This window comes from Ustilago hordei (assembly GCF_900519145.1).
Source record: "Ustilago hordei strain Uho2 genome assembly, contig: UHO2_contig_12, whole genome shotgun sequence".
Classification (NCBI taxonomy): domain Eukaryota; kingdom Fungi; phylum Basidiomycota; class Ustilaginomycetes; order Ustilaginales; family Ustilaginaceae; genus Ustilago; species Ustilago hordei.
The window spans coordinates 346823-372807 of record NW_024545263.1 but is presented as its reverse complement, the minus strand read 5'-3'; the positions used below and the strand labels follow the sequence as shown (position 1 = coordinate 372807).

The 25985-nt window shown below is 53.6% G+C and overlaps 9 protein-coding genes across 9 annotated transcripts; 5 read left to right on the top strand and 4 right to left on the bottom strand.

Moving 5' to 3' along the window:
• Positions 1 to 200: 200 nt before the first annotated feature.
• On the top strand, positions 201 to 2216 carry UHO2_05178 (uncharacterized protein; the record flags this gene model as incomplete). The annotated part of the gene is made up of 1 exon (XM_041556180.1): positions 201 to 2216. The coding sequence occupies one exon, from the start codon at positions 201 to 203 to the stop codon at positions 2214 to 2216; it is 2016 nt and encodes a 671-aa protein (XP_041412114.1).
• Positions 2217 to 2496: 280 nt separating this feature from the next.
• Positions 2497 to 5910, bottom strand: UHO2_05177 (putative RPN2 - 26S proteasome regulatory subunit; the record flags this gene model as incomplete). The annotated part of the gene is made up of 1 exon (XM_041556179.1): positions 2497 to 5910. The coding sequence occupies one exon, from the start codon at positions 5908 to 5910 to the stop codon at positions 2497 to 2499; it is 3414 nt and encodes a 1137-aa protein (XP_041412113.1).
• Positions 5911 to 6580: 670 nt separating this feature from the next.
• On the top strand, positions 6581 to 7519 carry UHO2_05176 (related to protein hus1, required for S-M and DNA damage checkpoints; the record flags this gene model as incomplete). The annotated part of the gene is made up of 2 exons (XM_041556178.1): positions 6581 to 7405; positions 7487 to 7519. The coding sequence occupies 2 exons, from the start codon at positions 6581 to 6583 to the stop codon at positions 7517 to 7519; spliced, it is 858 nt and encodes a 285-aa protein (XP_041412112.1).
• An 866-nt stretch (positions 7520 to 8385) lies between these two features.
• UHO2_05175 (putative VPS28 - protein involved in vacuolar traffic) lies at positions 8386 to 9072 on the bottom strand (the record flags this gene model as incomplete). The annotated part of the gene is made up of 1 exon (XM_041556177.1): positions 8386 to 9072. The coding sequence occupies one exon, from the start codon at positions 9070 to 9072 to the stop codon at positions 8386 to 8388; it is 687 nt and encodes a 228-aa protein (XP_041412111.1).
• A 798-nt stretch (positions 9073 to 9870) lies between these two features.
• UHO2_05174 (uncharacterized protein) lies at positions 9871 to 12534 on the top strand (the record flags this gene model as incomplete). Its single annotated transcript, XM_041556176.1, has 2 exons — positions 9871 to 10431; positions 10537 to 12534. The coding sequence occupies 2 exons, from the start codon at positions 9871 to 9873 to the stop codon at positions 12532 to 12534; spliced, it is 2559 nt and encodes an 852-aa protein (XP_041412110.1).
• Positions 12535 to 12688: 154 nt separating this feature from the next.
• On the bottom strand, positions 12689 to 15247 carry UHO2_05173 (putative GUS1 - Glutamyl-tRNA synthetase; the record flags this gene model as incomplete). The annotated part of the gene is made up of 1 exon (XM_041556175.1): positions 12689 to 15247. One exon carries the CDS (start codon positions 15245 to 15247, stop codon positions 12689 to 12691), a length of 2559 nt encoding a protein of 852 aa, XP_041412109.1.
• Positions 15248 to 15686: 439 nt separating this feature from the next.
• On the bottom strand, positions 15687 to 16991 carry UHO2_05172 (putative SUA7 - TFIIB subunit (transcription initiation factor), factor E; the record flags this gene model as incomplete). The annotated part of the gene is made up of 2 exons (XM_041556174.1): positions 15687 to 16784; positions 16962 to 16991. 2 exons carry the CDS (start codon positions 16989 to 16991, stop codon positions 15687 to 15689), a joined length of 1128 nt encoding a protein of 375 aa, XP_041412108.1.
• A 683-nt stretch (positions 16992 to 17674) lies between these two features.
• On the top strand, positions 17675 to 20368 carry UHO2_05171 (putative nucleoporin; the record flags this gene model as incomplete). The annotated part of the gene is made up of 1 exon (XM_041556173.1): positions 17675 to 20368. The coding sequence occupies one exon, from the start codon at positions 17675 to 17677 to the stop codon at positions 20366 to 20368; it is 2694 nt and encodes an 897-aa protein (XP_041412107.1).
• Positions 20369 to 21299: 931 nt separating this feature from the next.
• Positions 21300 to 25385, top strand: UHO2_05170 (uncharacterized protein; the record flags this gene model as incomplete). The annotated part of the gene is made up of 1 exon (XM_041556172.1): positions 21300 to 25385. One exon carries the CDS (start codon positions 21300 to 21302, stop codon positions 25383 to 25385), a length of 4086 nt encoding a protein of 1361 aa, XP_041412106.1.
• Positions 25386 to 25985: the final 600 nt, after the last annotated feature.

Genomic DNA, 25985 nt, shown 5'->3' with positions numbered 1-25985 from the left:
CAGAGGTAAAAAAGGCGCCGAAAGGGTTCCTGCACCGTGGACGACGTTCTGTCAGAAGTGGTGTGACTTTCGAGTAGAAGAAACGGACTTCCTACGCCTTGCCACCATCTTCTCTATCCAATCACCTCTCCGTAGCGACATCGAGAGTCTATATATATATATATATATATACCGGTGCATTGCCTTTGCTCCGTTCCCACATGCTTCTCAGCGCATCCTTTGTCGCATCTTCCCAGATCGTCACTGCTCGCCTTCCACACACCATCTCGTTCGTGGCTCGACAGGACCTCACGCACAGAGTCCTCCCTGCCCCCAGACCTCGACTCTCAGCTCACCATCAGCAAGTCGTCGCAGCTCTTGCACCTTTCTCCAGCACATGCTCTACTCCGAACGCTCGCCCATGCGACGACGATCACGACATCGACAACATGACCACCTCTTCCTACCCTCTGTCCCCATCCAAGTCGGTCGACCCGGTCCACGACCCGGCCAAGACCCAAAAGCCCATCAATGTCCAGGCCAATGGTAATGCTCACGTCCTCGTCAACGGCACTGCTTCGCGCGAACAGAGCAAGACTGCACCACTCTTTTCCACCGACCCACTCAAGGGCAAGATCAACAACGCTGAGAAGCAGCAGCGTCTCGCCCGTGATTTCCGTTCCGACACCATCACCGCTCCCACTGAGTCCATGATTCGTGCTATGGCCGACGCTTCCCGCGGTGACGACGTCTACGGTGAAGATGAGTCCACCAACTCCTTCCAAGCCGAGATCGCCGCGCTCACGGGCAAAGAATCGGCCATCTTTGTTCCCTCCGGGACGCTTTCCAACCAGCTCGCCTTGCGAACACACCTTCACCAACCCCCCCACACTGTTCTATGCGACACTCGCTCACACATTCACCGCTACGAGGCAGGCGGTATTGCCTTCCACTGCGGCGCCTCAACCGAAATCGTCGCTCCGTCCAATGGACACCACTTACGTTGGCAAGAAGACATTAAGCCTAATCTTAACCTTAGTGACGACATTCACTTTTCCCCCACCCGCATCATCTCGCTCGAGAACACGCTCAACGGTACCATCTTCCCTCAAGATGAGATTGTCAAGATCTCGTCCGAGGCGCGCAAGCTGGGTCTTATCATGCACCTTGATGGAGCCCGTATCTGGAACGTGGCTGCTGAAACCGGTCTTTCGCTCAAGGAGCTTTGCGATCCTTTCGATACCGTCTCGCTTTGCTTGAGCAAGGGTCTCGGCGCTCCTATCGGCAGCATACTTGTTGGACCTGCTCAATTCATCAAGAAAGTCCGTCACTTCCGTAAGCTCTACGGTGCCGGTGTCCGTCAAGTCGGTCCTCTCGTTGCTGCTGCTCGTGTCGGTGTGGTTGAGAACTACCCCAAGCTTCAGGGTACTCACCAGCTGGCTCGTTACGCCGGGCGAGAGCTTGAGAAACTCGGTGTGCGCCTGACCGCGCCTGTCGAGACAAGCATGGTGTTCATGGACACTTCTTCCATCGACATTTCCATTTCAGAGCTTGTCTCTCGTGCTGCTTCTCTTCCTTCTCCCATCAGACTCGGCGGTGGTCGAATGGTGGTCCACTACCAGATCGAAAAGCAAGCAGTTGACGATGTCATTGAACTCATCAAGACCATCAAGCAAGAGAAGAAGGACGGCACTGCGCCCTTTGCTTCGGCCGCAGCCAACGGCGCAACTGGTCTTTACTCCAGCAGCATGGCTGGTGGGAACGCATCCAGCAACTCCACCGCCGCTACCGGCAACGGCCACACCCGATCCTCTAGCATTGAAAAGCGCGGTCTGATCTTCCAAACCATCGGCACATCCTCCCGCAAACCCTCAGACGACATGCGTCACTCCGTATCCCTGGTCCTCCCCTTGCCCGACCGCAAGTCCGCTTTGACCCTCCAACAATCTATCTCGGTCGACAAAGAGCTCAAGCCCAAAGAAGTTCGTAAGGAGTTCATCATTCTACCTGGCTCGCCATCTGAAGAGGGTCAGCAGGGACGTGTTGAGATGGCAGTCAAGATCTTTGCCACCACAGTCAGACAGCTGAGATTGAGCGTCAATGCATTCTTGGAGGATGCTGCGTTGATTTGTAGGACGATGGGCGAGTTTGATCCATTGAAGGGAGCGATCGATGAGGTCAAGAGGATCGATTTGGAGAGGGATCTTGAACAGGGATCTGTTGGTATTGCTGGTTGACCAGACAATGCATCGTCAGTGAGTGTTTTCAAGGATGGGTTTCGTTTGGACAATTGACAATATAGAGCTTGTATCCCATGGCTGTCTCCAGTTTGTTCTTGCCTTGCATCTTGGACTGGTTGAGATCATTTGTGATGGCAAGGGCGCATCAGCCTCAACCGGTCCATCGATTGTGAGACACTCACTTAGAACTCAATCACACATTCCAACTCACAAATAACGGGAGAGCAGAGGAAACGTGTTTCATTACAATCAGACAACAATCTTCTTTTTGCACCATCTATCGAGCCTCAGGCAACCCACTACCAGCACCAGGAGCAGCACCATTTCCACCATCACCACCATCTCTCCTCTGATGACCAGCAACGCTGTTCAACTTATCATCTCCCTCGTCGTCGTCATCAGCGGCCATAGCAGCAGCGATAGCAGCTGCGTCTTCAGGAGAGATTTCATCTTCATCTTGCTGACCGCCTCTCTGCTCGTTTGAGTCTGGACGCTGTTGAGTAGCTCCATCGTCGTCTGAGCTATCGCCGATCTTGAGCGGACAAAATTCGTCATTTGGCTTCCTGTCAACCATGAGCAAGATACCACCAGTTCCACCGATGGCGGAAGTGAGGATGCTACGTGCTTGTTCCGCCGTTGGGCCCGCACTTTGGCCGGCAATTGAAGTAGGGGCAGGAGCACCGTTCTCGGTGTTGGAAGAAGCATTAGCAAGCGCTTGTTGATGCAACGACTTAGCTCCACCACCACCAGCACCCGCAGTGGCATTCCCACTAGGAGTAACAGTCCCACTAGCACCCGGAACAGGACTCGAGTTACCCAACAACTTGCCCGCTACCGAACTCGTGTTGTACACATCCTGCCTGACCTTGCTACCCAACCCTTGCACCGGCCTGATTGGTACAAACCTACTCTCAGGCGGGAACGTTACGAACTTCACCTGAGCTGGCGTGACTCTGGAATAGTTAGGTAAAACTTCGGACCTAGGCTCCTGCTTCCTCTCCTTCTTAGGCTTGCTCTTTACCTTGCTAGTATCTTCTTCCATCGCAACGTCTTCTTCCTTTTTGCCGGTGGTATCATCGAGATCCATAGCTTCAGCTCCACCTTCCGCCTGTGCACGTTCCTTCTCTTTGTTACGTTGCCTAGCCTGAGCTTTGACAGTGGTAGAAAGAACTGCAGTCTCCACCCTCTCCACCTTTTTCTCACTGGGAGGCTTGTAGCTAGTAGGATAAGCAAAGAGACTTGGCTTAGCTTCGGAAACAAACTCGAACTCTGGAATCCTCAACTCCCTGTTCAACCCAATCAATGCAGTAGGCGTGAAGGCCAAAGCAGAGAAGTGGGCAAGAGGGAACCAGTACCAGAACTGAGTGAACAAGGCCATACCCACAATAGCAGGCATGTTGGCATTTCCTCCTCGGCTCTGCAAGGAGATGGTCACATTGCGTCCACCTGCGTCAACGAGACCTTGGGCGAGAGCGGCTCCGAACTTGGCCATCGCATCTTCGTGCTTGTCGCCAATGATCTTGTCGAAGGTCTTGCGCGCGTTAGTGACGTGAGGGTTGAGAGCCTCGTTCTGCTGGATGAAGATCATCGCAAGTGCAATACAAGCTCCTTGACGGACAAAGTCGACTGGGTCCTTAGTCATTGGCTCAAGCAAGTCAACAGCTTCGTCAAGACCAGTAGCAGCACAAGCGATACCGAGGGCAAGCGTGCTTCCGTATCGCACATGAGGGTTGTACGACTCGGAAAGCAGCTGCACGATTCTTGGCACCTGCGTAGGGTTGCGGAAGAGCAAGAAACCAAGCGAAGTGACAGCAGCTCGTCGCACATCATCGCTGACGTCCGAAACAGCGATGTGCAACAGTCGTCGGATCGCCTTGTTGTTCGCAGTACCGGCGTAGGCGAGCGCAATGGTGTAGACACCACCGTAGCGAAGGATGGCATCTTTGTCGGCAAGCAAAGTGTCGATCATAGCCTCAGCCTTCTCTTCCTTTCCGTAGAAGAGGAGCGAGATACCGATCGCAAGACCGCGAATGATTTTTTCGTGCTGCGTCTCGTGCGCGTACTGAAGCATCTCCTCCACAGCACGCTCAGAACCGGTACCAAGCATGACCAGACCCATAGCGTAACCACTGGCTTCACCAGCAACGGCCGAGTCAGTGTAGAGTACATTACGGAGCTCCTCGTACACCTCCTCGTTGCCAGTAGCCATACCGGCAGCACCGAGACCGAGTGCAGCACCGTGCTGGACAATCTCTGCAGGGTTGCTCTTGAGCGTGTTGGTGAGCAACTCCATGACCTCGGCACCGTGGTTGGCGTGGATCAGACCGAGGGCGAACAGACTTCCACCTTCGGAGTAGACACTGCTGGTGACACCGTCTTGCGGCAGGTAAGGTCGCAAGATGGTGATACCTTCCTTGAGGTTGCCCTTGTTGAGGATACCGAGCGCGGCAGTGGCGGTGAACTTGGACCAGTTGGAAGCCTTGGCGAGCCACTCGAGGTTCTCTCGCAAGAACTTGTCCGAAGTGGTACCGGCGTTCATGAATGCGTTGGCAAAGCTGAGAGCCGAGTGGTAGATGGAGCTGCGAGCGTCGAGAGCCTCCTTGGTTGCCTTGAGAATAGGAAGGTCGGCCTTGTTGGAGCGTTTGAGGAACTCGAGGTAGAGCTGAATGCTCTCCTCGCCCTGAAGGATGGAGCGAACACGGTCGACGCAGGACTGGACGGTAGTAGCCTCAGACTCTGAGGAACCGTTCATGTCGGCGTCTGCATCAGCAGTTTCGGTCTTGACAGCAGGGGTCTCGGCAGAAGACTTGGATGAGAGATCCCTGCGCACGTTCTCGAGGAACTCCTGTGTGGCACTTTCCGCAAGGTCAAAGGCGAGCTGATATGCGACGAGAAGTGGGTCATGAGGAGTATTGGCTTGCGAAGAGCTCGAAGGCTGGTGTGCTTGCTGGATGAGGTTGAAGAGAAGCTCGGAAGCGAGGTTGGGAGCGTTGAGATAGACGTAGCACTGACCGATGCTGAAGTGGTCTGGGCTCGGCAATCGTTGGAAGAGCTTGACAAGGAGGTGAAGAATCTGATTACGGACCTCGATGGAGGGCACGACACCAACAGAACTCTCGAGGACGTATGTGAGAAGATCGGCATCGTGTGTGAGGGAGTAGACCTCTTCGATCACGTCGAGTCGCTGAGTCTCTAGAGCGATACCAAGAGCCTGCTTGAACTCCTTGTCTGCAATGCAGCGTGCGAACATCTGATCAACGATGGTCTTTAGTCTTGGGTCGATCACCGACTTCTGAGCAGGGGCCTTTAAGGATGTATCGCCATGGACAGCTGCCGAAGCTGGAGTTGTGTCGTGAATGTACTTGTCGATAGCCTTGGAAACTACAGTGTCGACGTACTCGTCCTTGACCTCAACATCGAAGAGTGGACCAGCGCCAAGAGCGAACATGAGAGCTTCATCGTGCTCGCCAAGGTGGAAGTAGATTTTGGAGGCGACGAGGGCGGCGAGTTGTCGGTCAGGGAATCGCTCATCTTCGTAAAGGATCTCGATCTTGGAAATAGCATCTGCAATCTCGGCCCAGAACTGGTGTACCAGCGAGTCGAGACGCTTGAGCGCATACGACTGGAGCTCGGGCTCCTGCTCATCGAGCAAAGCGACGATGCCCGCTGCGGATGTGACTGGGGCGACCATGACTGTCTTAAGATGTGATCCTGTAGCCCAGTGCGATCGGAAGGCTTATCGAAGGGCGATCGAGTTGGAGCGAGACGGGGTGAAGCGAAGAGCCTAGACGATCGGAAGGCTCGTTTCTGCTGTAACTAGCGTCTAGAAAGGCGTCTAGAAAGGGAAGGAGTAGACGAATGAACAAAAAAGGTGAGAGATGGGTGTGTTGAGAAGGATCTGAGAGAAGGAGCCAAGTGTGCTTCTGGAATGAGTTGCGTTTCACTCGCTGACGACGCGACCGAGTGTGTGCGAGTTGTGAGTTAGCGTTGGCTCTGTGCGATGTGATCGACACCAGAAAACCTCCACCAAGAATCGAGGTTGTGTTTGTGGAATGCTTCGGTGTAACATTTATGCTAAAAATCGGCTGAGTTCCTCCACACAATGCTGTAGCCTGAGGCTGAGTCGACGCGCTTAGCCGGCGCGTAAAGGCGCTCCAGTAGAAGAGCAGGAGAGTCCAACACTTTTGGTCAGAAAGAAGTCACATCTCCCCTCTCCGCCACATCCTATCGGCATCCTATGCAAACTCTTTCGCTCTGACCGTCGCCAATCGCCTGACGGACCAGGCAGGGCGTACGAATGAGAGTGACTATAATCTTATCCTAGTCTTTTGTCGGGCTGCATCGCCACTGCCACTGCCAAGATGAGGTTCCGCACTCAAGTGGCCGATGTCTCGATCTTCACGCGGGTGGTGCAGTCGATAGGCAAGGTGGCTAACAAGTGCATCCTCAAGCTGACACCAGACAAGATCCATATCATCTGTCTCGGTGACACGGACGGCACACAGATATGGTCTCAGATGCAAGTGGACTCGATCTTTACAGATTACCGCATCGAGTCCAACTTCCAGAACCACATCAACCTCGAGGTCTCGCCGGATACCTTGCTCAAAGCGCTTCGATCTGCCAACAATGCATACAGCGTCATCCTACGTCTAGCCAAGAGGAACAAGGATCCGCTGCTCAGCTTCTCGATCTCGGCGCAAAGCCACACAGGGGCCAAGCTTGAAGTAGTGCAGGACGTGCTGATCAAAGTGCTCAAGCCGGCAGAGATGAGCAGAATCGTCGAGCCACTCTGCCCTGAGCCTGACGTGCACATCATCTTGCCCAAGCTGCTTCACTTGCGCACTGTAGCGGATCACATGCGGTCACTCTCAGATGTGGTCACCCTCTCAGCGAATCGCCGCGGTGAGCTGCGGCTCTCGGTTGTCGAAGACGAAGTGAGCTTGGACACTACTTGGTCGCATCTCGCTCACCCAACCATCGATGCATCACAGCCGAGCACAGCGCAGAACCAGCAGAGCAATCCCGACGAACACAAGAGCGTCAATCTTGAGATGAAATCGTTCCTCAAGTTCCTATCGAGCTACATTGTTGCCACCACCACGATCGCATGTATCTGCGCAAACCATTGCGCCATCTTTTACGTTTACATTGGAGACGTCGACAAGAGTAGCGGTGTCATGACGGTAAGTGTCTTGCCATTTTCGAAACAGCTTTGCACCGAGCGATGACTGACGACTAGATTTACTTGCTTTTGCCCACCACAGTTCTTCCTACCTGGCGTTGTTAGAGAAGACTGACACTGCTTTTGACACCTTCCCTTTCTACGAGCAACGTCCTTACCTACTTGGTTGGAAGCATCTTCTCAGTTCAGTGAGACAGTATGTCGAGAGACAAGGGGAAGCCTATAACAAGGGAGAGCGTGCGACTTCTCTACAAGCTTCATTGAGAAACGAGGCTACTATGTACAATTGACGAGTGCTTAGAGCTAGTAGGTCTAAGAGGTCTCATCAAGCCTGAGGCTCGCGAGGGCGCACCAGTCTATCTATTACCTTTTCTAATGCTGAGCAAGGCTAGAATGGCGATCATTCGACTGAGGGAGATCGTGTATTCTGCAAATCTGGTCTCCAACGTGAGTCGTTCTTGCTTGAAGACCTTGTATCTGACAATTTGCTCCAGCGGGTCCTCCTCCCAGTCCAACTCTAAGATGATAGAGATCGTTCCCAACGTGATTATGCCGTACTTCTGGCCCCGTTGAGCTCTGTAGCGCGACTTCTGTCCAATGCATCTGAACGTGAAGAAAGCTCCTCTGCTTAATGTCTCCCTGGAGTTCTCCCTAGAGAGAATGGCGTCTCAAATCGGCAGAACTCGTGTTCTTATCATTTCGCGGTGGCGTCGCCGTTTCCAAGTCTCGCTGTAGAGGGTGCATGATGCAGCTGAAGTGGGGCAAGCGGCCCTTTTTTTTTTTTTTTTTTTTTTTTTTTTTTTTTTTTTTTCAACCAAGAATAATACCAAGTTAGCACGAGGTCAGCAAAGAGAGGAAGAGGCCGGATTTGGGCCATGTTCGTAGCCCTAGGATCTGACAACAATGTTTGATTTCTATGGGGCTTCAGCTGTGCTTCTTGTCGTATCCGGGATTTGCTGCGCTTGAAAGGGTGCTGGTGCGCTAGTCGTGTAAGGCGCGGAAGAAGCTATTGTAAGCGCCTTCGACATCGAAAAGCATCTGCCTGGCTTGGTCCTCGTCGATCTCGTCGCTTGCCTTCATGTGATTGAGTGTGATGAGCCATTTGAGCAACTTTGCGCGTGTCTCGCCCGCATCCGAGTCCTTGCCGACCTCGTCACTGCGGCTGTAGCCACGCATAAGTTCGCTCAACATGGGATGCAACTGGTCTTTGGCGCGCAACTTGAGCTTGAGAGCGTCCATGAAGGTAATAAAGTTCTGTGTTGTTTCGGCGACCCACTTTGCCCTCTCGGAGGATGTCTGTGAAGAAGATGATGAGGCGTGCTCCACGGTAGCTGGTACGCCAACATTGAGTCGATGTACTGCAGCAAGGTAGTTCATCTTGTATGTGCGCATGAAGTCGGCTAGATCGTTGATAGGCTTGGATGAGTTGTTTTCCTGGTCGACAATGAGTTTGAGCATGGTCTTGTACTGTGCTAGCAACCTTGTGCATGCTGGTGCGTATTCTTTCTCGGAGATGGATTCGCGCACGTAAGCACGTTCGAGATAGTCAAGAGCTACGATTAGACTGAACAGCGTGGCCATATTCTCGTATCGTTCTCGGTCATGGTTGTTGGTGTAGAGCCGAGCCTCCTCGTAAGGGTTGAGTTCTCCATAGGAGGAGCTCGACATGATGCCGGATTTCTTTGGTGTGCGGAAATGCGCCGCAGAAGGCGTCTTCAGACGCGCACTTGGAGAGGCAGCTAGGATGGGAAGAGTAGAGTGATAGCTAGATAAGGATGAAAGAGTGATAGCTAGATGAGGATGAAAGAGGAGGTGCGATCAGGGCAGCGATACCGAAATGTGTCGAGTTGAAGAAAGTTGAATAGAGTCAGATCGGTGAAACTTGCATTGCCGAACGAAAGAGTTGCTGGTAAAGCTGTTCGGATATGCTGCACGTGACATGGCTAACCTCACTGACCGACAATCTAACATGGCATCTGTATTGCTTTCTGTATCGTCCGACTGATCCTCATCTGTGCGGCAGGTGTGAGTGAAGCTGCAGCGAGGGCAGAGAAAAAGGAAGCTGTCTGTGTGTGATTTTGCTTGGAGAAGGCATCATGATTTGGTCCCTCGGCGTTTCCGCGTGCAAGATTCGGCTGCTCTGGCGGCGCAATACAACTGCAGGCTGCCGTGCGGTGTGATTTTAGAAAGAGAAAGATGCCTCCACGTCAGAACGGCAGGATTGCATTCGATTCCATTCTCCCATCACAGCTCATTCACTACGCCAAGGCGACATCACTCAACCACAAATCGACTTCAGGCCGCAAGATCGGAGTTGCCGACGTCAATTCGGATCAGTTGCCTTGTATTATCAACTCAGCAAGGCAAGCTCGGCAAGCTCGGCAAGCTCGGCAAGCTCGGCAAGCTCGGCAAGCTCGGCCTGCTCGATAGCAAGCTGAGACTCAGTCTCTTGCAAGTACCGTCAAGATGGACCCCTCTTCCTCTCAGCACTTCCACCACCATCACCATCAGGGACAGCGGCATCAGCGACTAGCTCCATCGCAACCAGCGGCAGGCATGTCGACACCCTCTGGCTCCCACTCCCAGCCGCCATCATCTCCTTCTGCCTCGACTGCCGCTTCTTCCAATCCTTTCGTTCGCTCTTATCATGATGATGAGCAACAAGTGCCGACAGCAGCGAATCAACAACCAGCATCGCAAGCTCTCCTTCAACCTCAACGCAGCGAGCAAGCTACCGCTTACTACTCAGATGCAGGCTCGACAAATCGTTCGCGCTCTACCAGTATCTCTCGAACGGTAAGCTCAAGTTCGTTGTTGAGATCAGACGAGATTGCGGTCGCCATCAAGTGTCCCTCTCTCGACCAGGATTCAGCCGTCGTCAAGGTTCGGCCTAGCGACACTGTCCTCTCGCTGAAACACATCATAGAGCGCACATGGCCTGGTGCTCCTCGTGCTGAAGGCATGCGATGTATTCGTTCCGGTCGCATTCTGCATGACAACGAGATCTTTAGCCATCTCACTGACAGTGTAAGTCTATCCCACTGCTCCACTACTCAGCCGAGTCCGTGCACACTCAACTGACACAAAAACTTTTCTCGACCCCTCCTTTTTTTCTGAATGAACCCACTTTAGCTGGAGGCGGACGAGCCACTTTCACTTCATCTCGTCATTCGCCCTGATGCGTGGTCAGACCCACTGAATCGTCCCACACCTTCAAGGCGCAGCTCCTATCTTCGACAACAGCAACAACAGCAGCAGCACAGCCTCCTACGCGTCGCCTTAGGTACCCAGGCGCCCACCGCACAGGGCGACGACGATGACGTGCTACCCTTTTGCCCTGCCACGTCGGCTCAACCGCAATCCCAAACACCACCAAATTTCGACGCTTACTTTACCGATCCTGACGCCACCCCAACTGGAGTCGAACCACCCGAGGCTGACATCCTAGGACATAGCAGCAGTCTAGACATGGACCACATCCCCACAACCCGAGAAGCTGCAGATGCCTATGCTGTTCTGGAGCAGACCCTTCGTGTCACCGCTCCAGACAACTGGCCCATGCTCATCGAAGCTCTTAGAGCAGCGTGCGATGAGTACGTGCTCAAGTATGAAGCTGTCTACAATGAAGCTCAGGTAGCGCAGAACAAAGCCGCCACCTCCGCAAGTACCTCAGCACTGTCATGGTCTCAAAGTAGCCTTCTAACGAGCGTGGAGACGACGCTGCTCGCATGGGATCCTGTCCGGATGCCCGGCGAGGTTGCAGCCACGCCACCTGCGAAAGAGACCCAGTACTTCTATCAGCAGGTGTCGCATAGTGGCTTGCCCTATCTCTTGCGCGTTGCTACAACATCATTAGACAGCCAGCGCAGTGAAACACTTCACACCCTTTTGGACCGCATCTCAACATTGCGAGCCATGATCGATAAGCTCGAGAACATTATCATGCTCGGACGTCTCCTCCGGGGCGCAACTTCAATTGGAACTTCGAACTCAGCCGCCCCACTCGCAGCAACACTACTCAACGGATCTGCCGCTACGGGAAGAGCTGTGGCCCTCGAGCAGGGAGGTATCGTAATCAGAGCAACCCAACTATTGCGAGCAATCCTCGATGCGTTCCGCTCACTCACGTTTGCCGACGCGACAGCAGTCATCGTCCCGATGTTTTTTGTCGGTTTGAAGGTCGGCATTCTCCTATCTGTAATGCTGCGAAGCGCAGACACTACCAAAAAGTACTTTGTGCTCGGCATGGCTTCGATCTACATCGCATTTGAAAGCTATCGTATCGTCCAGCGCCGCATGCGTGTCCGTCAACGAATGCTGCCCCGCCCTCCTCAATCTCCACCGCCCCACGCACCGCCTGCTGCGGGAGAAGAAAACGCCGCACGGCAAGCCGGCGCACCCGCTCCTGCACCGATGGGAGCCAACATTCCCACCGCTCCTTCGCACGAAGAAGCCGTCGAACGCCAGGCAACAGAAGAGCCTTTGCGTCCGCTTCCCCCACCTCAAGCACCACCTCGATTCCGCTCTCGTACGCGTTTTTCTTATGACTGGTGGATTGACCACATGGCGTTCATTGGTCTCGATGCTGAGGATGCTGAGCTCGGACTTCTCCCCGCGCCTGGAACCAACGCTGCTGCCGCTTTGGCTGCCAACCCCAACACCACACCTGCACCTGCTCACGAGGAACCTCATTGGCTAGAGCGCCTACTCATCTCAAGCTGGGTGCTTCCCTTTGTGCTCTTTCTTGTCACAATGATGCCTGCTGTGGAGCAGCGTAGGAAGCGAGCGATTGAGGAGAGGGAGAGGGTCATTCGCAAGTGGACCAGGCTTGAACAGGAGCGTCGTGAGCGTGCGCAGAAGCTCCTGCAACGGCAGCAGGAGGAGAAGAAGGAAGATCAGACAGCAAGTCAGTACAAAGTGACGGGTCGATCCGATAGCGCTCACGTAGGACCGGGTGACAATCTGGACCTGCAGCAGAAGCGCGCAGACTACGCTGATCGAATTCTTCGCCAGCGCCGCACGACTGAAGCTGTCGACCTAGACGACGAGCACCACCGCCTTGCGCAGGCCATGGCAGTCGGAGCAGGAGACGACCACGACGACGCGATGGAGGATATGAACATCTTCTGAGCTCTTTCCCCTTTGCATCTGTTCTTCATCTCGGCACTTGTGATTACGCATGCACACAGTAACACAGTACTCAGTTCTCGCATACATGAGCAATGCAACTGTCACCTCTGATCGTGGTATTGATTTACGAAATAAGAACCTCGAGCTCGGGTGCTTACAGGATCTTGTTCATAGAGTACATCTTAGTCTGAACAGGAGTAGGGATGTTTGTTGTGATCACCGGGGCCTCGTACATGTTGATCTTTCCCTTACCAGTGTCGATGATCTCTGGGAAGTGAGAGCTTGCGTTGTCACGCTTAGTGCCTACCTCAGTCTTGAGCACCACTTGCTCTGCCTTGTCCTGCTGATCCTCTTTCCTAGCTGCGATAGCGCCAGCTAAACCAGCAGTAGCAGCAGCAACACCTGCACTGACCTTACCAGCGACGAATCCAACACCATCACCCTTCTCAAGAGCCTTCTTTTGCTTCTTTCCTGCCTTTTCCTGTTCCTTTTTTGCCTTTGCAGCTGCCTTTTCAGCCCTAGCCTTGGCTGCAGCTGCCTTTTTAGCCTCGGTATCGGCATCGGGTGCAACTTTGGAAGCGGAAGTAGCAGCTTTACCGTCGGGAATCTTGATAAAGTCTGCTTTGCCGTCTTTTCCAACCTTCTTGTCGAGAATGTAGTATCCCTTACGCTCGAATTGGATAGCAGCACCTTCCTGCAGAAAGGCAACGTTGTGATCGGCAAGGGCGATGGAGCGGAACTCGGAATTGGGAGTGACAAAGTCGGCAAAGTTGTCCTCCTCTTCGAGCTTCTTCTTGGTGATTAAGTAGTCGAAATCGATGAGGTTGACTTCGATGAGAGACTGTTCGTGTGTGGAAGGTGCAAGCCAAGTGACCTTCTTCTTGGTCTTCTTGAAGTCACCATCCAGATTAGCGGTTGCCTCGATAGCAAGCACGTTTCCAGCAGCATCAGCCTCCTTCTTGTTGATGAAGACGTTACCCCAGTCCATGAAAGTGACTTCCTCGCCCTCGCCAAACGAACGTGCATCAGCCTGCTCGACACAAACCACCTCGTCAAAGAGGGTGATCTTGTTGCCCAAATCGGGGTTCTTCTTATGTTTAGGCATCTCCTTTGTATGACGCTTCGGAGCTCCCTTCACTGTGACCTTCACCACTCCTTCCTTGTCCAGCGCAACATACCTCGGAACAAGGGGGTCAATGTGACGCTTGTTGATCGTCCAGATGTTATCCCACTCCATGTTGATGATCTGCTGTGAAGGTCCTTGAGCCAAGATGAATTCTTGAATTGTCTCGATCGTCATACCTCTCCTACGGATACCACGGACAGTGGGGAATCGTGGATCATCCCACCCACCAACAATACCATTATCCACAAACCACTGCAGCTTGCGCTTGCTCAACAGGGTGTAGACAAAGTTGAGACGACCAAAGTCCCAAATATCGACTTTGCGGAGGTTGAGAGCATCGAGCATCCAGTAGTATTGAGGGTTGCGATCACGGTACTCGTTGGTACGGAGTGCGTGGGTGACACCTTCGATAGAGTCGACGATGGGGCAAGCAAAGTCGTAGGTCGGGTAGACTTTCCAAGTGTTGCCCGTGCGGTGGTGGGAGACGTCGGGGTTGCAGCGGTAGATGACAGGGTCACGCATGGCTTTGTTGGGGTCATCGAAGGAGATCTTGGCACGAAGACACCATTTGCGTCCTTCGGGAGAAGCGGCAGACATCTCGGCGAATCGGGTCATGTTCTCCTCAATAGATGCATCACGACGTTTGGAGGGGATACCATCCATACGCTCGGCGCGCATCTGCTCCTGAACAGTGTCGTCGGCGTAAGCTTTGCCGAGCTGAATCATCTGGATAGCGTACTTGTAGAGAGTATCAAAGTAGTCCGAGGTGTGGCTGGTGGTGTCAGCCTTGATACCGAGGAGAGCAAGATCCTCGATAATAGACTGCTCGAACTCCTCCTTCTCCTTGCTCGGGTTGGTGTCGTCGAAACGGATGATGAGCTTGCCGTTGTACTGACGAGCGAAGTATTGGTTAAGGATGGCGGCCTTAGCGTGACCGACGTGGAGGTAACCTGAAGGTTCAGGAGGAAAACGAGTGACAACTTGACCCTGCTTAGCATCTTTGAGGAAGAGATCGAAACCAGCGGCCGTCTTCTTGTTTTTGAACTTCTCAGCCTTGGCATCTGCAAGCTGAACAAGGGCGTCTGAGGTAGGAGCAAGCGAGTCGATGTGATTGAACCATCGCTGCAGATGGTTGTGAAGACCCTTTTTCACAAGACCAATGACAGGCGAGCTGGCACGAACAGCAGCCCAAATCGAGACGTCGGCAGCGGTGATAGCGTGACCGACAAGGAAAGTGCGCAGAGCAAGGTGCTGATCTAGATTATCGGCGATAACTGCAGCGGTCTGGAAATCGGCAAGAGCGAGATTGTCACCCTGACTGACGAAGAGGTTGATCTGAGCGCTCTGGTCCTTGTCCGCGCCGGAAAGACCGAGGTGTGCGTAGTGAGATGCGATCTCACGCACAATGTGAAGATAGCCCTCAACAGGTGCGGCGTTGGGCAGGAGAAGAGTTGGAGCAACTCCGTCTTCGAAAGAAAGAGTGAGAGCCTGAGAGGCATCAGCGGCACTGACCAGTTTGGCGAGGGCAATGGGCGCAAGAGGCGCCACCTTTGCCTGTGGATCGAGCTTGAGCGTAGGAGTAGACATGATTATGAATCAATCTACGCCTTCGGTTCGAGATGAGGTGTGGTGTGAAGATGAGAGGAAGCAAAGATGAGAGGAAGCAAAGATGATGCTCGAAGCTTTTCTGTCCTGTCGACTCACGAGACATGCCACAAATCACACACAGACCTTCTTGCCGGAAAAAAGCTAATCGCAGATTTCCTTATTCCTGTTAAAAAATAAATACTACAGTGCGCAAACAAGGTCGGGTGAAAGCTGCGACTCAACGACCATCCTCGGTCAAGTCAGCTTCAACACCTCAATAGCGGACGCCAACACACTCACAACCTCAAGCGTGGCTTCAACTGTAGAGAGGCACTCGTTCAGACGTAAGACGGATGGTTCAAGAGGCGCTTCACAGAACTTGACGCAGTGCTATGGTACAAAAAGAAGCAAGCTTCGCGATCAATCGCACTGAGCCTTCTTACACATCGAGGCGTGAAATGTCCATCTGAGGGCTCTTAGCGAGAACTTCCGGGGTGGCAACCTTGTCCTTGTGCTTGAGAAGCTCCTTGAACGAGTTCTTGATCGTCACATCACTGACACCAGCTGCTTGACTGATACGCTTGGCACCCTTGTCGATGCCCCACAGCAGCGTCGAGAAGTAAATGCAGGCTGCAGCGATGGTGATAGGACTTCGTCCTGCCAAAATGCCCAACTCTCGTACACGTGCTGTGATGTCCTCTGTGGATCGAGTAACGCGCATCTCGAGACCCAAGTGGTTGCAGTAACGACCAACCAAGTCTGCTGCACCCGTCGGTCCGATACCAATAGGAGTAGAGGTGCCGCTGTTGTTAGCGCTGGCCCTCGATCCGTCAACAGATCCAGTACCGGTAGCGTTAAGTCCGAACGCCTGCTGCATCTCCTTGAAGCACTGGCCAATGTGCTTCTTGGATACGCTTGTCAATGAGCAGATCTCGGGGAAGGTTCGCGGCACGTGGTTCATCTTGCAAGCCACATAGATGGCAGCAGCGATGATGGCGTCCGGCTTCTTTCCCCGCAGAATCTTTTCTTCCTCGACTCGGCGATAAGCCTGCTTGGCCACGTCCGACACGGTTCGTGGCAGATGGATCGAGTCGCACTTGCGCTGAATGTCTTCGAATGCATCCAACATGTTACGGTCTCGAGTACCTGTGGCACGGTTCATCGTCCTCTGCAAATCCCTCGAAGCACCGGTACCACCGTCCCTGTAACCAATGCGCGACTCGAGCTGCTCGTTGATACCATCCAACAACGGGTTGCTCGCCGCACCAACACGCGAAGGGTCGTCTCCATCCTCGTTGGCGAATGTACGCCACTCGGATCGTGTGTCGATAATGTTCTCGCCAACGACTAAGCCGCAATCGGCACAAACTAGATCACCCGACTCGAACTCCTCGGCGAGGTTGGGAGGATCCGTCTTGCAGTCTCGGCAGATCAAACGAACGTTGAGATCAGGGACGAAGTCATCCTCGCCCTTTGGCGCATCACCGCGGTCGGCAGCATACCTTGCGCTGAGCGCGAACGGCTGCGCGAAGGCATTCTGCATTCGTTCAGGTGGCGGTTCGGAAAGATACAAGGGGAGGCAAAGCGGAAGTGTTAGCATGTCTCCTACCTAGACTCTGGAAAAGAAAGAAAGAAAAAAAAGAAAGAAAGAAAAAAAAAATCGAACTCAGAATGCACAAAGACAAGGGAGCAAAGGAAGATGCAAGATGCTAACCTGTTGCGATCTGGCAATGTCGGCTGTCATGGCTGATTTGCAACGACGAGCCGGTGTGGATTACTGCTGAACTTCTCAAATGCCTCCTTCAGGCGACAACCTGCTAGTAGCGATTTCTATGGACGCGATCCTCGTTATGACGAGTTTCGATCCGCTGCGTCGATAAGAGAGCTTGCTTGCTTTCTTCGAGGCGTTATGCGATTGCAGCAAGTGGAGGTCAATCGCGAGTGTTTCGACTGCAACGAGGTCGAAGACTGAAAAGTGCAGTCCAGACTGGGTCGAATCGATGCGATAGATTGTGATAGCAGCAGGTGTCGTCTGCAAGGGTATGGCAGATGATGGTGGCGAAAGGCGCAGATTGATCTGCTGAGTCACCGCGGCGCGGTTATCAATATAGAAAATCCTGACGCTCAGCCGAACTGGCTCTGCCGCCTTTCGCTCGTCAAAAACAAGATCGGGACTTTAGGCTCTCGAGCGCGTGATCTCGATGAATCCAAAATGAACGCTCTCGTGCGGAAAGACAATCGCGTCTTTTAAGCGACAAGCTCGGATTGCGGAAACGCAAGGGGCCCCGTCAACACTTTCTTTTCAACGTCTTCTCGACTGGCTCTCTCACACTACTCATGCTTTCACAGATCATCTCACACCCTCTCTTGACCTTGCTACACATCAGAACTTGATCAAAAAGCTCGATAGAGGTCCAAGTCGCAACCATGGCTGTTGCAACACACGCCAACCGCCATGATGCTGGTCAAAGCTCCGCCTCGACTTCCACATCCGCATCCGGTCAACCATCAGCAGCACGCAGCAGCAGCGAATCGAGCTTCAGCGCTTTTGCTCGAGTGTTGCAAGCTTGCAAGGATCTTGAGCCTGCCGCTAGGGTAGATGCGGACAATGGAACTGCGCTTCTGTTCGCAGACGTCTGCTCTGGACTAGGCGAAGAAGCTCTCGACGATGCAGGCTACGTCGCACGCCGTCAAGATCAGAGTCTGGAAGACGACGACCGAGCAGCATGGGAGTTGGAACAAAACACGTGGAGACTGGTGCACATGCTCACGGCAGAGCGATTGCAAAGGGCCGATCGCAAAGCGCGATCTGAATCCGACGAGCGAAACAAGGATGTTATACAGGCATACGAAACACCGCTTGCCGCGATACAGAACATCTTTGAACGAGACGAGCACCTCAACGAGCTCAGAATCATCCGCGAATGGCTGCAAGAAACACTGGCTCCGAAACACATTGTCGAAGTGCGCAAGGGCTACCTCGCCTTCACCAAGAACCGGGTCCGTGCTGAAAAGCGAGCCAGTGTAGGTGGAGGGGCTACCTCGAGCGACGGACGCAGGTTGACGTTTGGCTCTGCAGCTAGCTCGAGCTTTGCACCCAAAAACCGCGGCAAAGCTGTCAAGAACCTGGATCCAGATGCCGTTTCGCGCGGAGAGGGCGGTCTCGAGCTTGAGGACACCACATACGAGAAAGCACTACTTCGCACGCTTTTCGAATACGCAAGAGCAGGACGCCTGGATGCTGCTTTCGATCTCTGCCATCAGACTGATCAGAGCTGGAGGGCAGCGACACTCCGAGGTGCCATGCTCTATCACGATCCAGCCGTCAGCCTCGACTTGCAAGACATTGACCGCGTCGTCGGCAACCGTAATCGACCACTTTGGAAGTCAGCATGCAGAAAGCTAGCCTCCAATCCAAATCTGGACGAGTTCGAACGTGCACTTTACGGCTCGCTGGCCGGAGACCTTCCTTCGGTAGCTAACGTTAGTCAGAGCTGGGAAGAGTTCCTCTGGGCTCATGTCAACGCCAAGCTTGAAGCTGCAGTCGATCTCAAGCTAGACGAGAGACACAGCTGGTGGAGCCAGGATGCAGATGTCGAGCTGTTCGGCGATGGAGAGCATGGCGCTGTGAAGCTTGCACTTAGCGCTTCATCGGCAACTTCTGCCGCCGCCACAGCAGCTATATCCGGCGGTGCGACCGACGCAGGGAACGGCGCAACAACAAAGGGAGAGGTCCAGCTCGGCTCATTGAATGGCGTCTTCGACAAACTTAGTCAAACGCAATCGCACGGCATCCATCTACAGGCCAACAACCCATACCGACTGGTGCAGAGGAGCATTGTTTCGAACAACCTACCGGAACTTTTCAATCGCTTCTCAGACAATCTTGGAGATATGCAGGCTGCTCTGGAACCACCGACATTCGCACGGCTCCTGCGCTTCTTCGCGCACCTCATCCTCTACCTCCGTTTGCTGTCGATCCCTCTGCCAGACTTTGCCTGTAACGCAATACTGTCGTGCTACGTACAAGTGCTAGAGGCGGCGGGTGAGACAGATCTGGTGGCAATGTACGCAAGCTCGCTCGAACCGCAGTCAGCCACGAGGAGCTACGCCAACTTCTTGCGATCTATGGATGTCAATGCAAGCCGCGAAGCTAAGGCGCATGCTTTGCGCCAGGCCGAGCAACACAACCTCGACTTGGCGGCAGTGGCAAGATGCACCGTTGACATTGTCTTTGACGAGCTCTTCGGAACCATTCTTTCGGACTTTGACGAATCGGCTGGATTTGGTGGAGCGCTCAAGTCGAGAGCAGGGCCGGGTAAGCTGGACGCTATCAAGTTTGATGTTCGTCTCGATGCCAACGAAGAAGCGCTCATCCGAGCCATCGACTGGCTTACTTTTGACCCGACGACATACGTCGATGCCATGACACAGTCGAATGCGCTGACTCGACTCTTCCTGTCAACCGGTCGATTGCATGCCGCCAAAGTGCTGCGTGACCGCATGCCAACTGAGGTATTGTCCAGCATCGGGGAGCTCCCACTGCCCGTGGACCAGAGCATCGAGCGCACAGGCTGGGACACGTTCTTCACCGCTTTGGAAGCTCACGTTACTTACAAGCACTTCTGGACCACGCGACCTGCCGACGTGGTCAAGTCGAAAGGCGAAGCCGGATCCAACATTCGCACAGGTGGCTTGTCGAAGCTAGAAGGTATGAACTGGGTCAAAGCTCTGAGGCAGGTGATTGAGCAAGCTCGTGATCTTGATCTGCTCTTGCTGCAACGAGACTGGCTCAAGATCCCTCTCAGTGGGACTGGAGGCGGACTGGAGACAGAGAGAAGAGCACGTGAACTGTTCGACATTCGTCAAACATACATCCCCGAGATCGTGTTCCGATTGCACGATATGCTGGTCGAGTCTTGGAGCGCCATCCCGACGAACCTCAACATGGCGTTGCGACTATCAGAGATTGTTGCCGACGAGCGACACAAGATCTACCTCGAGTTCATTCAAGGCAACTCGCAGAATCTGCTTCAAGACTATTTACAGCGTGTCCGCGAAGCTTCGTTGCTCCTTCTCGAGGATGGAGGAGACGTCTTTGAGAAGGCCACAGAGTCGTAGCTGTGCACATCCTCTGTCACTGTCAGACACCCTCCACCTCACCGCCTCCTGCAGCTAGCGTCGAGCTTCACATTGAACCCTAATCAGTTGCACGCAATCCACACAGATCCACATAGTCCGCAGCTTTCTCGTTTCCTGACAAGCAAGCATTTTGAGCGATATAAGTTGAGATGAGTGTATCTCTTTGCTGTCTGTTGTGACGCTGCGTCGGATGGCTTGAGGCTGGAGAAGATTTGCTGCAACAAGACGTCATTTCGCCGCTGCACAATGTGGGGGGACATTGAGGTTATTTTGTTTTTGTTTTTGTTTTTGTTTTTAACTAAATTCTGAGTGGAAGAACAGGTGGGCTAAAAAGCTGTGCCAAATTATGGATATCTTCGTTCTGTTGGTGTTGCACTGAGAAGCCAAGCACAGCCGAGCATCAAGCTTGGGCATGTAGACTTGGACCCAAGACTTTAGATTGTAGTGCTGTCGGTGTACAGGAAAAGGATGCAGGAAAAGGATGCAGGAAAAAGATAGATTGCATCCGGGCCGTGTTCACTGTCTGGCGATAGCCGATGCCACCGCGGTATCAGAAAGTGACACTCCCAAGACCTGCTCTTCCTGTTCTAGCACCGCTTTGACTCCGCCTCGTCCAAATCACTAACCATCATTACCAGCCAGTTGCGTTGAGACTAGGCCTCGACTCAGTCTGCACTTGCTCTTGCCTCTCTCAACGTTCACATCTTCTTCATTCTCGCTCTCAAGATCGCCGCTGGGAAGAGCACCAGCCGTGGCGAGCCAACTTTCTATCGACTGTTCCTTCGCAGACTCTCTCGATTGTCCCACAAGAATCCTCGGCCCAGCAGTCAGCAAGACGAGACCATCTTGCATTCCGATCAAACACATCACATATTCCACTCAGCAGCTTCAAAACATTCCCATTGCAACCATGTCCGACGTCGAAACTTCCTCACCCAAGAGCTTCTCGGCTCGCCGGCCCAGCTTCAGTTCAATTCGTTCGCGCTTGCGCAAGCCCAGTCTCAAGAGCGGCAAGAGAAGCTCTGTGCTAGTTCATGATGGCAAGAGAAGCTCTGTGCTAGTGAATGACAGCAAGAGAAGCTCTGTGCTAGTGGATGACGGCGCTACCCTGCTCGGTCTCGACGGCGACAACAATCAGGAGCGCAACAAGCGCTTCTCTTCAGCATCGGATCAGTCCATCCCACCAGTTCCACCAGTTCCACCTCTTCCACCACGCCCACACAATGCCAACAGCATCGGCACCAATGTCAACGACAACAACCTTGCATACCTTCAAGCTAGTTCATCTCGAACAGCGGCAAATGCCTCATACGTCGACGAGCGCGCTACCAACAAGCGTAATTCGGTCATCAGCACAGCCTCCTCATCCAATGCCGGTCCATCACCAGACGATGATGTATCAGCCTTGGCACAGGCCTCGCTCGGCATGACATTAGGCGCTCACAAGTTCCAGTTGGCTCGTCAGATGACTGGCGGCCGATTTGATCCGCAAGAAGCCTTCAAGGAGACCATCCCCATGACCATGTTCTTCTTTGGCGGCACCCTCGTCGCTGCACTCGTCCTTGCAAGATACAGCATCGTCGCTGCAGCCTTGATCTCGGGAACGAGTGGTCACATACTTTACAAGAGGCTGACGGCGCGAGGCGATGACGCAAAATGGGCGCTCGAGATGGAGGCGGCAGCAAAGCAATCACTGTTGCCAGGCGCCGGAGAAGAGTCGGTCGAATGGCTCAACAAGGCGCTAGCAACAGCATGGCCTCTCATCAATGCAGACTACTTTGCTCCTTTCATCGATCTCCTCGAGGATAGCCTAATGACTCAGGTGCCTGGTGTAGTCCACAACGTCAGAGTCGAAGACATGGACCAGGGTTCCATCCCGTTGCGCGTCAAGAGTTTCCGCGTCCTTCCCTCTGGCGAGAGGGCTTTTCTTCAAGGTGCGGTAGTGCAAGCACGAAAGGATGCTGGCCTTCCTCAACCCGAAGCGCCCGGCTCTGTCGCTGCTGACAGCGAGGACGATGAAGCTGGCGTCGATGTCGGCGACTATGTCAACCTCGAGGTCGCCTTTGCGTACCGCGGCGCCACTACTAAGAAGGGCTTCTTCCGATCCACAACCAACAACAGCGCAGGTCCGATCAACACCTCAGGTCCCCTAGCAGCTGGCGAGGAGAAGCAGCTGGAGGCAGATTCCGAAGACGACTTTGATCAGCTCAAGGACGTGCCAACGGAGAGGATCCACATGCTGCTCTACCTCGGTGTCGGTCTGCAAAAGATTGCTGCCGTTGACATTCCTGTCTGGATCGAAATGGTGGGCATCGAAGGGAAAGCACGCGTCCGCCTACAGATGACGCCAGTGGCTCCCTTCGTCAAGCATGCAGCCGTCACCTTTGTCGGTGCACCCAAGCTCGAGATTTCTGCCAAGCCTCTAGGCAAGAAGATGGTCATTGATGCCATGAACTTGCCGCTCATGTCCTCTTATGTGCTGCATGCAGTCGAGGATGTCATCAAGGGCTTCATCGCACCGCTCTCCTACACGATTGACGTCGCTGCTCTGCTTGGCGCTGGTGACGGACCTCAGGATGTTTACTCGCTCGGTGTCATTTGCTTTGTGATCCATCGAGCAGACCATCTACCTGCCTCGGATAACAACGGGCAGAGCGATCCCTTCGTGCAGGCTTCTTTCGCACGAGCTGGCAAACCGCTCTTCACTTCGCGTATCGTCCGCAAGAGGCGGGACGCTATTTGGCAGGAGACTGGATTCTTGCTCGTGTCACCTGACGAAGTGCGTGACCATGACCTTCTGCGACTCACAGTGTTCGATGCTGACCGCTTTTCTGCCGATGATCCTCTTGGCAAAGTCGAGATCTCACTGCATCGTCTCATCCGCAAGTTCCGCCCCGACGCTGAGGCGCGTAGCACCAACTTGCTTGAGACAAGGACCGACAAGCTGTTACCCATCAGGAAGGGGGCCTCTGTCCAGGGGACTCTCAAGTACAGCGTTGGCTTCTTTGGCCTTGCCCATGCGCCCGGCACTGGACATGCTCCATCCCGACGCAAGCTGCTACGAGGCATCACTAGCACGGCTGCCGACGAACACGCATTCATCGACCTTGTGTCCCCAGTCAACGGCAAACACAAGAGCGACGATGACAAGATGCTGCCTTCGGCCCCTGAACAGAAGCCGCTTACCACTGGACCTGGAGTGGACCCGGATTTGAGCGCTTACATGACTGGCTTTGACAAGTTTGTCCACGGCCTCGGTTTGCCAATGGCTGATGATGTGCTCCGTAAGAGGCACGATCGCAAGGAGCGCGTGCAGAAGCTCGTCACCATGATCGAGGGTGCGAAGCAGGCTACTGTGCATCCACCCACCGCCGAGCTTCCATCAGGTATCCTAGCTTTCCACATCCATTCGATCACTGGTCTAGAAGTGCCCACTACGCAGAAGTCGCTGGGAGGCGCAAAGCGGATGTCGCAAAAGTCGAGGAATAACCCGGCGCCCACGGAAGAGAGCCAAGCAGAGGGCGGCGCAGGTGGCAAGCTGCCGTCATCGTACGTGCAGGTCTTCTTGAACGATGAGGCCGTCTTCCGTACAAGAACCAAGGCACTGAACCCGCGTCCTTACATCAATGCAGGCAGTGAACGCTTCGTTGGCGACTGGACTACTGCCAGGCTTGACTTTACCGTTCGCGATGCTCGAATGCGCGAAGGCGATCCGGTGCTTGGCTGCGTTGGGCTGCGCTTGGCCGATGTGCTGACGCAAAGTAGTCGCTCCACGGGTTGGTACACACTCACGGGTGGATTGGGCTACGGCAAGATCCGCATCACGCTCTTGTTTCGAAGCATTGAGCTTTCCATCCCGCGTCCTCTCCGTGGCTGGAATGTCGGTATTGTCGAGATCGCCAGTATCAGAGTCACGGGAGTACCGCAGACTTTGCTCGAGAAGAAGGCGTGTCATCTGAGCCTGGAAACCGTGGGAGGCAAGACAAGCACGGACGATACTGAGCCAGTGGAGAATTACGAGTCTGGTATGGGCGCTGATGCTACGGTAAGCTACGAGTGGCCGCTCAAAGAGACCATTCGCCTTCCTGTGCGTCAAAGATATCCCAACTCGCTTCATATCAGCCTTCGCACCGACTCACGCATGCCTGGCCGACACCATCACCATGCATGGGCATTCGTACCGCTCAACAGGATCTCGGATGAGATGCGCATCAAACGTCGCTTGCGTCTCTTCGAAACAGCGGATTGGGACAAGGTGGAGCAAGAGGTGTTGCGCGCTGTCAGTGAGCCCAAGTTGCTGCAGAATGCTGAGGAAGGAGGCGCACAAGCAAAGCTGCTACCTGTACTCGAAGAGCTCTGCCTCAATGGTGCAGCCGAGATCTCGGACGAAGCGCTACGAAGTGCACAGCTGCGAGCGGTGGGCTGGGTCGAGATCGACATGATCTTCCATCGAGGTATTGCACCAGAGCATCGCACATGCACTGCAGGTGATGCCGAGATGCGATTCGCATATGAGACCTACATGACACTGCAAGATGCCGGTGAACGAGCACGCCCACGTTCGCTTGCGGCCGGAAAGCTACGCCAGCCCAGCAAAGCTTGTAAACTGACAGTCGCCACAGGTGAATCTTCAGGACAAGCATCTCGACCCGGCCTTTTGTGGGATGCCTCAGCTCAAGGTGGAATGGTGGAAGAGCCAAGCGAGCTAGGTGAAGACAATCAAGACGAGGAGTCACTCTACGGTCTGTCCCTTACGGAGACGGAGCTAGATCGAATGGCAGAAGAAGATGCGGATTCAGATAGTCCAGAAGGACGACGTGCGAGAGCAAGAGCTTTGCATCGACATCAGCGAGGTGCGGCACAGATCAAAGGTTTTAGGACGTTGACATGGATCAAGACGAACGCAGAGGATAGTGTTGCGAAGGTCAAGAGACAGTTTGGAAAACAATCCAAGAGGATGGGTAAGATGGAGGCCGAGGGGATTTCACATTTCTAACCTCGGAACCAATTTGCCACCTTTGAGGTGATGTAACCGTGGATGTCTGGAATGCAAGAGCCCTTTTGATGAGGACAAGAGAGTGCGATAGTGTGTTGCAGTGAGCCTTTGTGCGAAGAACACCGAAAGAGCTGGTCCGGCGACTTTTCATCGAGTGAAATCGGTGATCCACGGCGAATCGGGAGATAGGCGACTTTTTGGGCTTCCAAGAAGAAAGCCGAAAGCTTTCCCCAACAGCAACACAGCAACACAGCCCAAGCGATGTCATCGCGAGTATTTTAGAATTCTACATCCTCAATCGATTAGTGCCTCAATATAGGCTTTGCTGTCTAGCTCGCTTCGCTTGCCACGCGGACCTGAAGACGGGGGGATACAATCGCGGTCTTTCTTTTTCTTTTTTTCTTTTTCTTTTTCTTTTTTTCTTTTTCTTTTTTTCTTTTTCTTTTTTTCTTTTTCTTTTTTTCTTTTTCTTTTCTTTGGTTGCGTGTGTGAGAGTTGCGTGTTAAGGGATCAGGCAGTATCTGTTCGAGAGTAACTGAGTCGATGATTTTTAGATGAGTAAATACATGAAATATAGTGCATATATATAGATGATTTGTC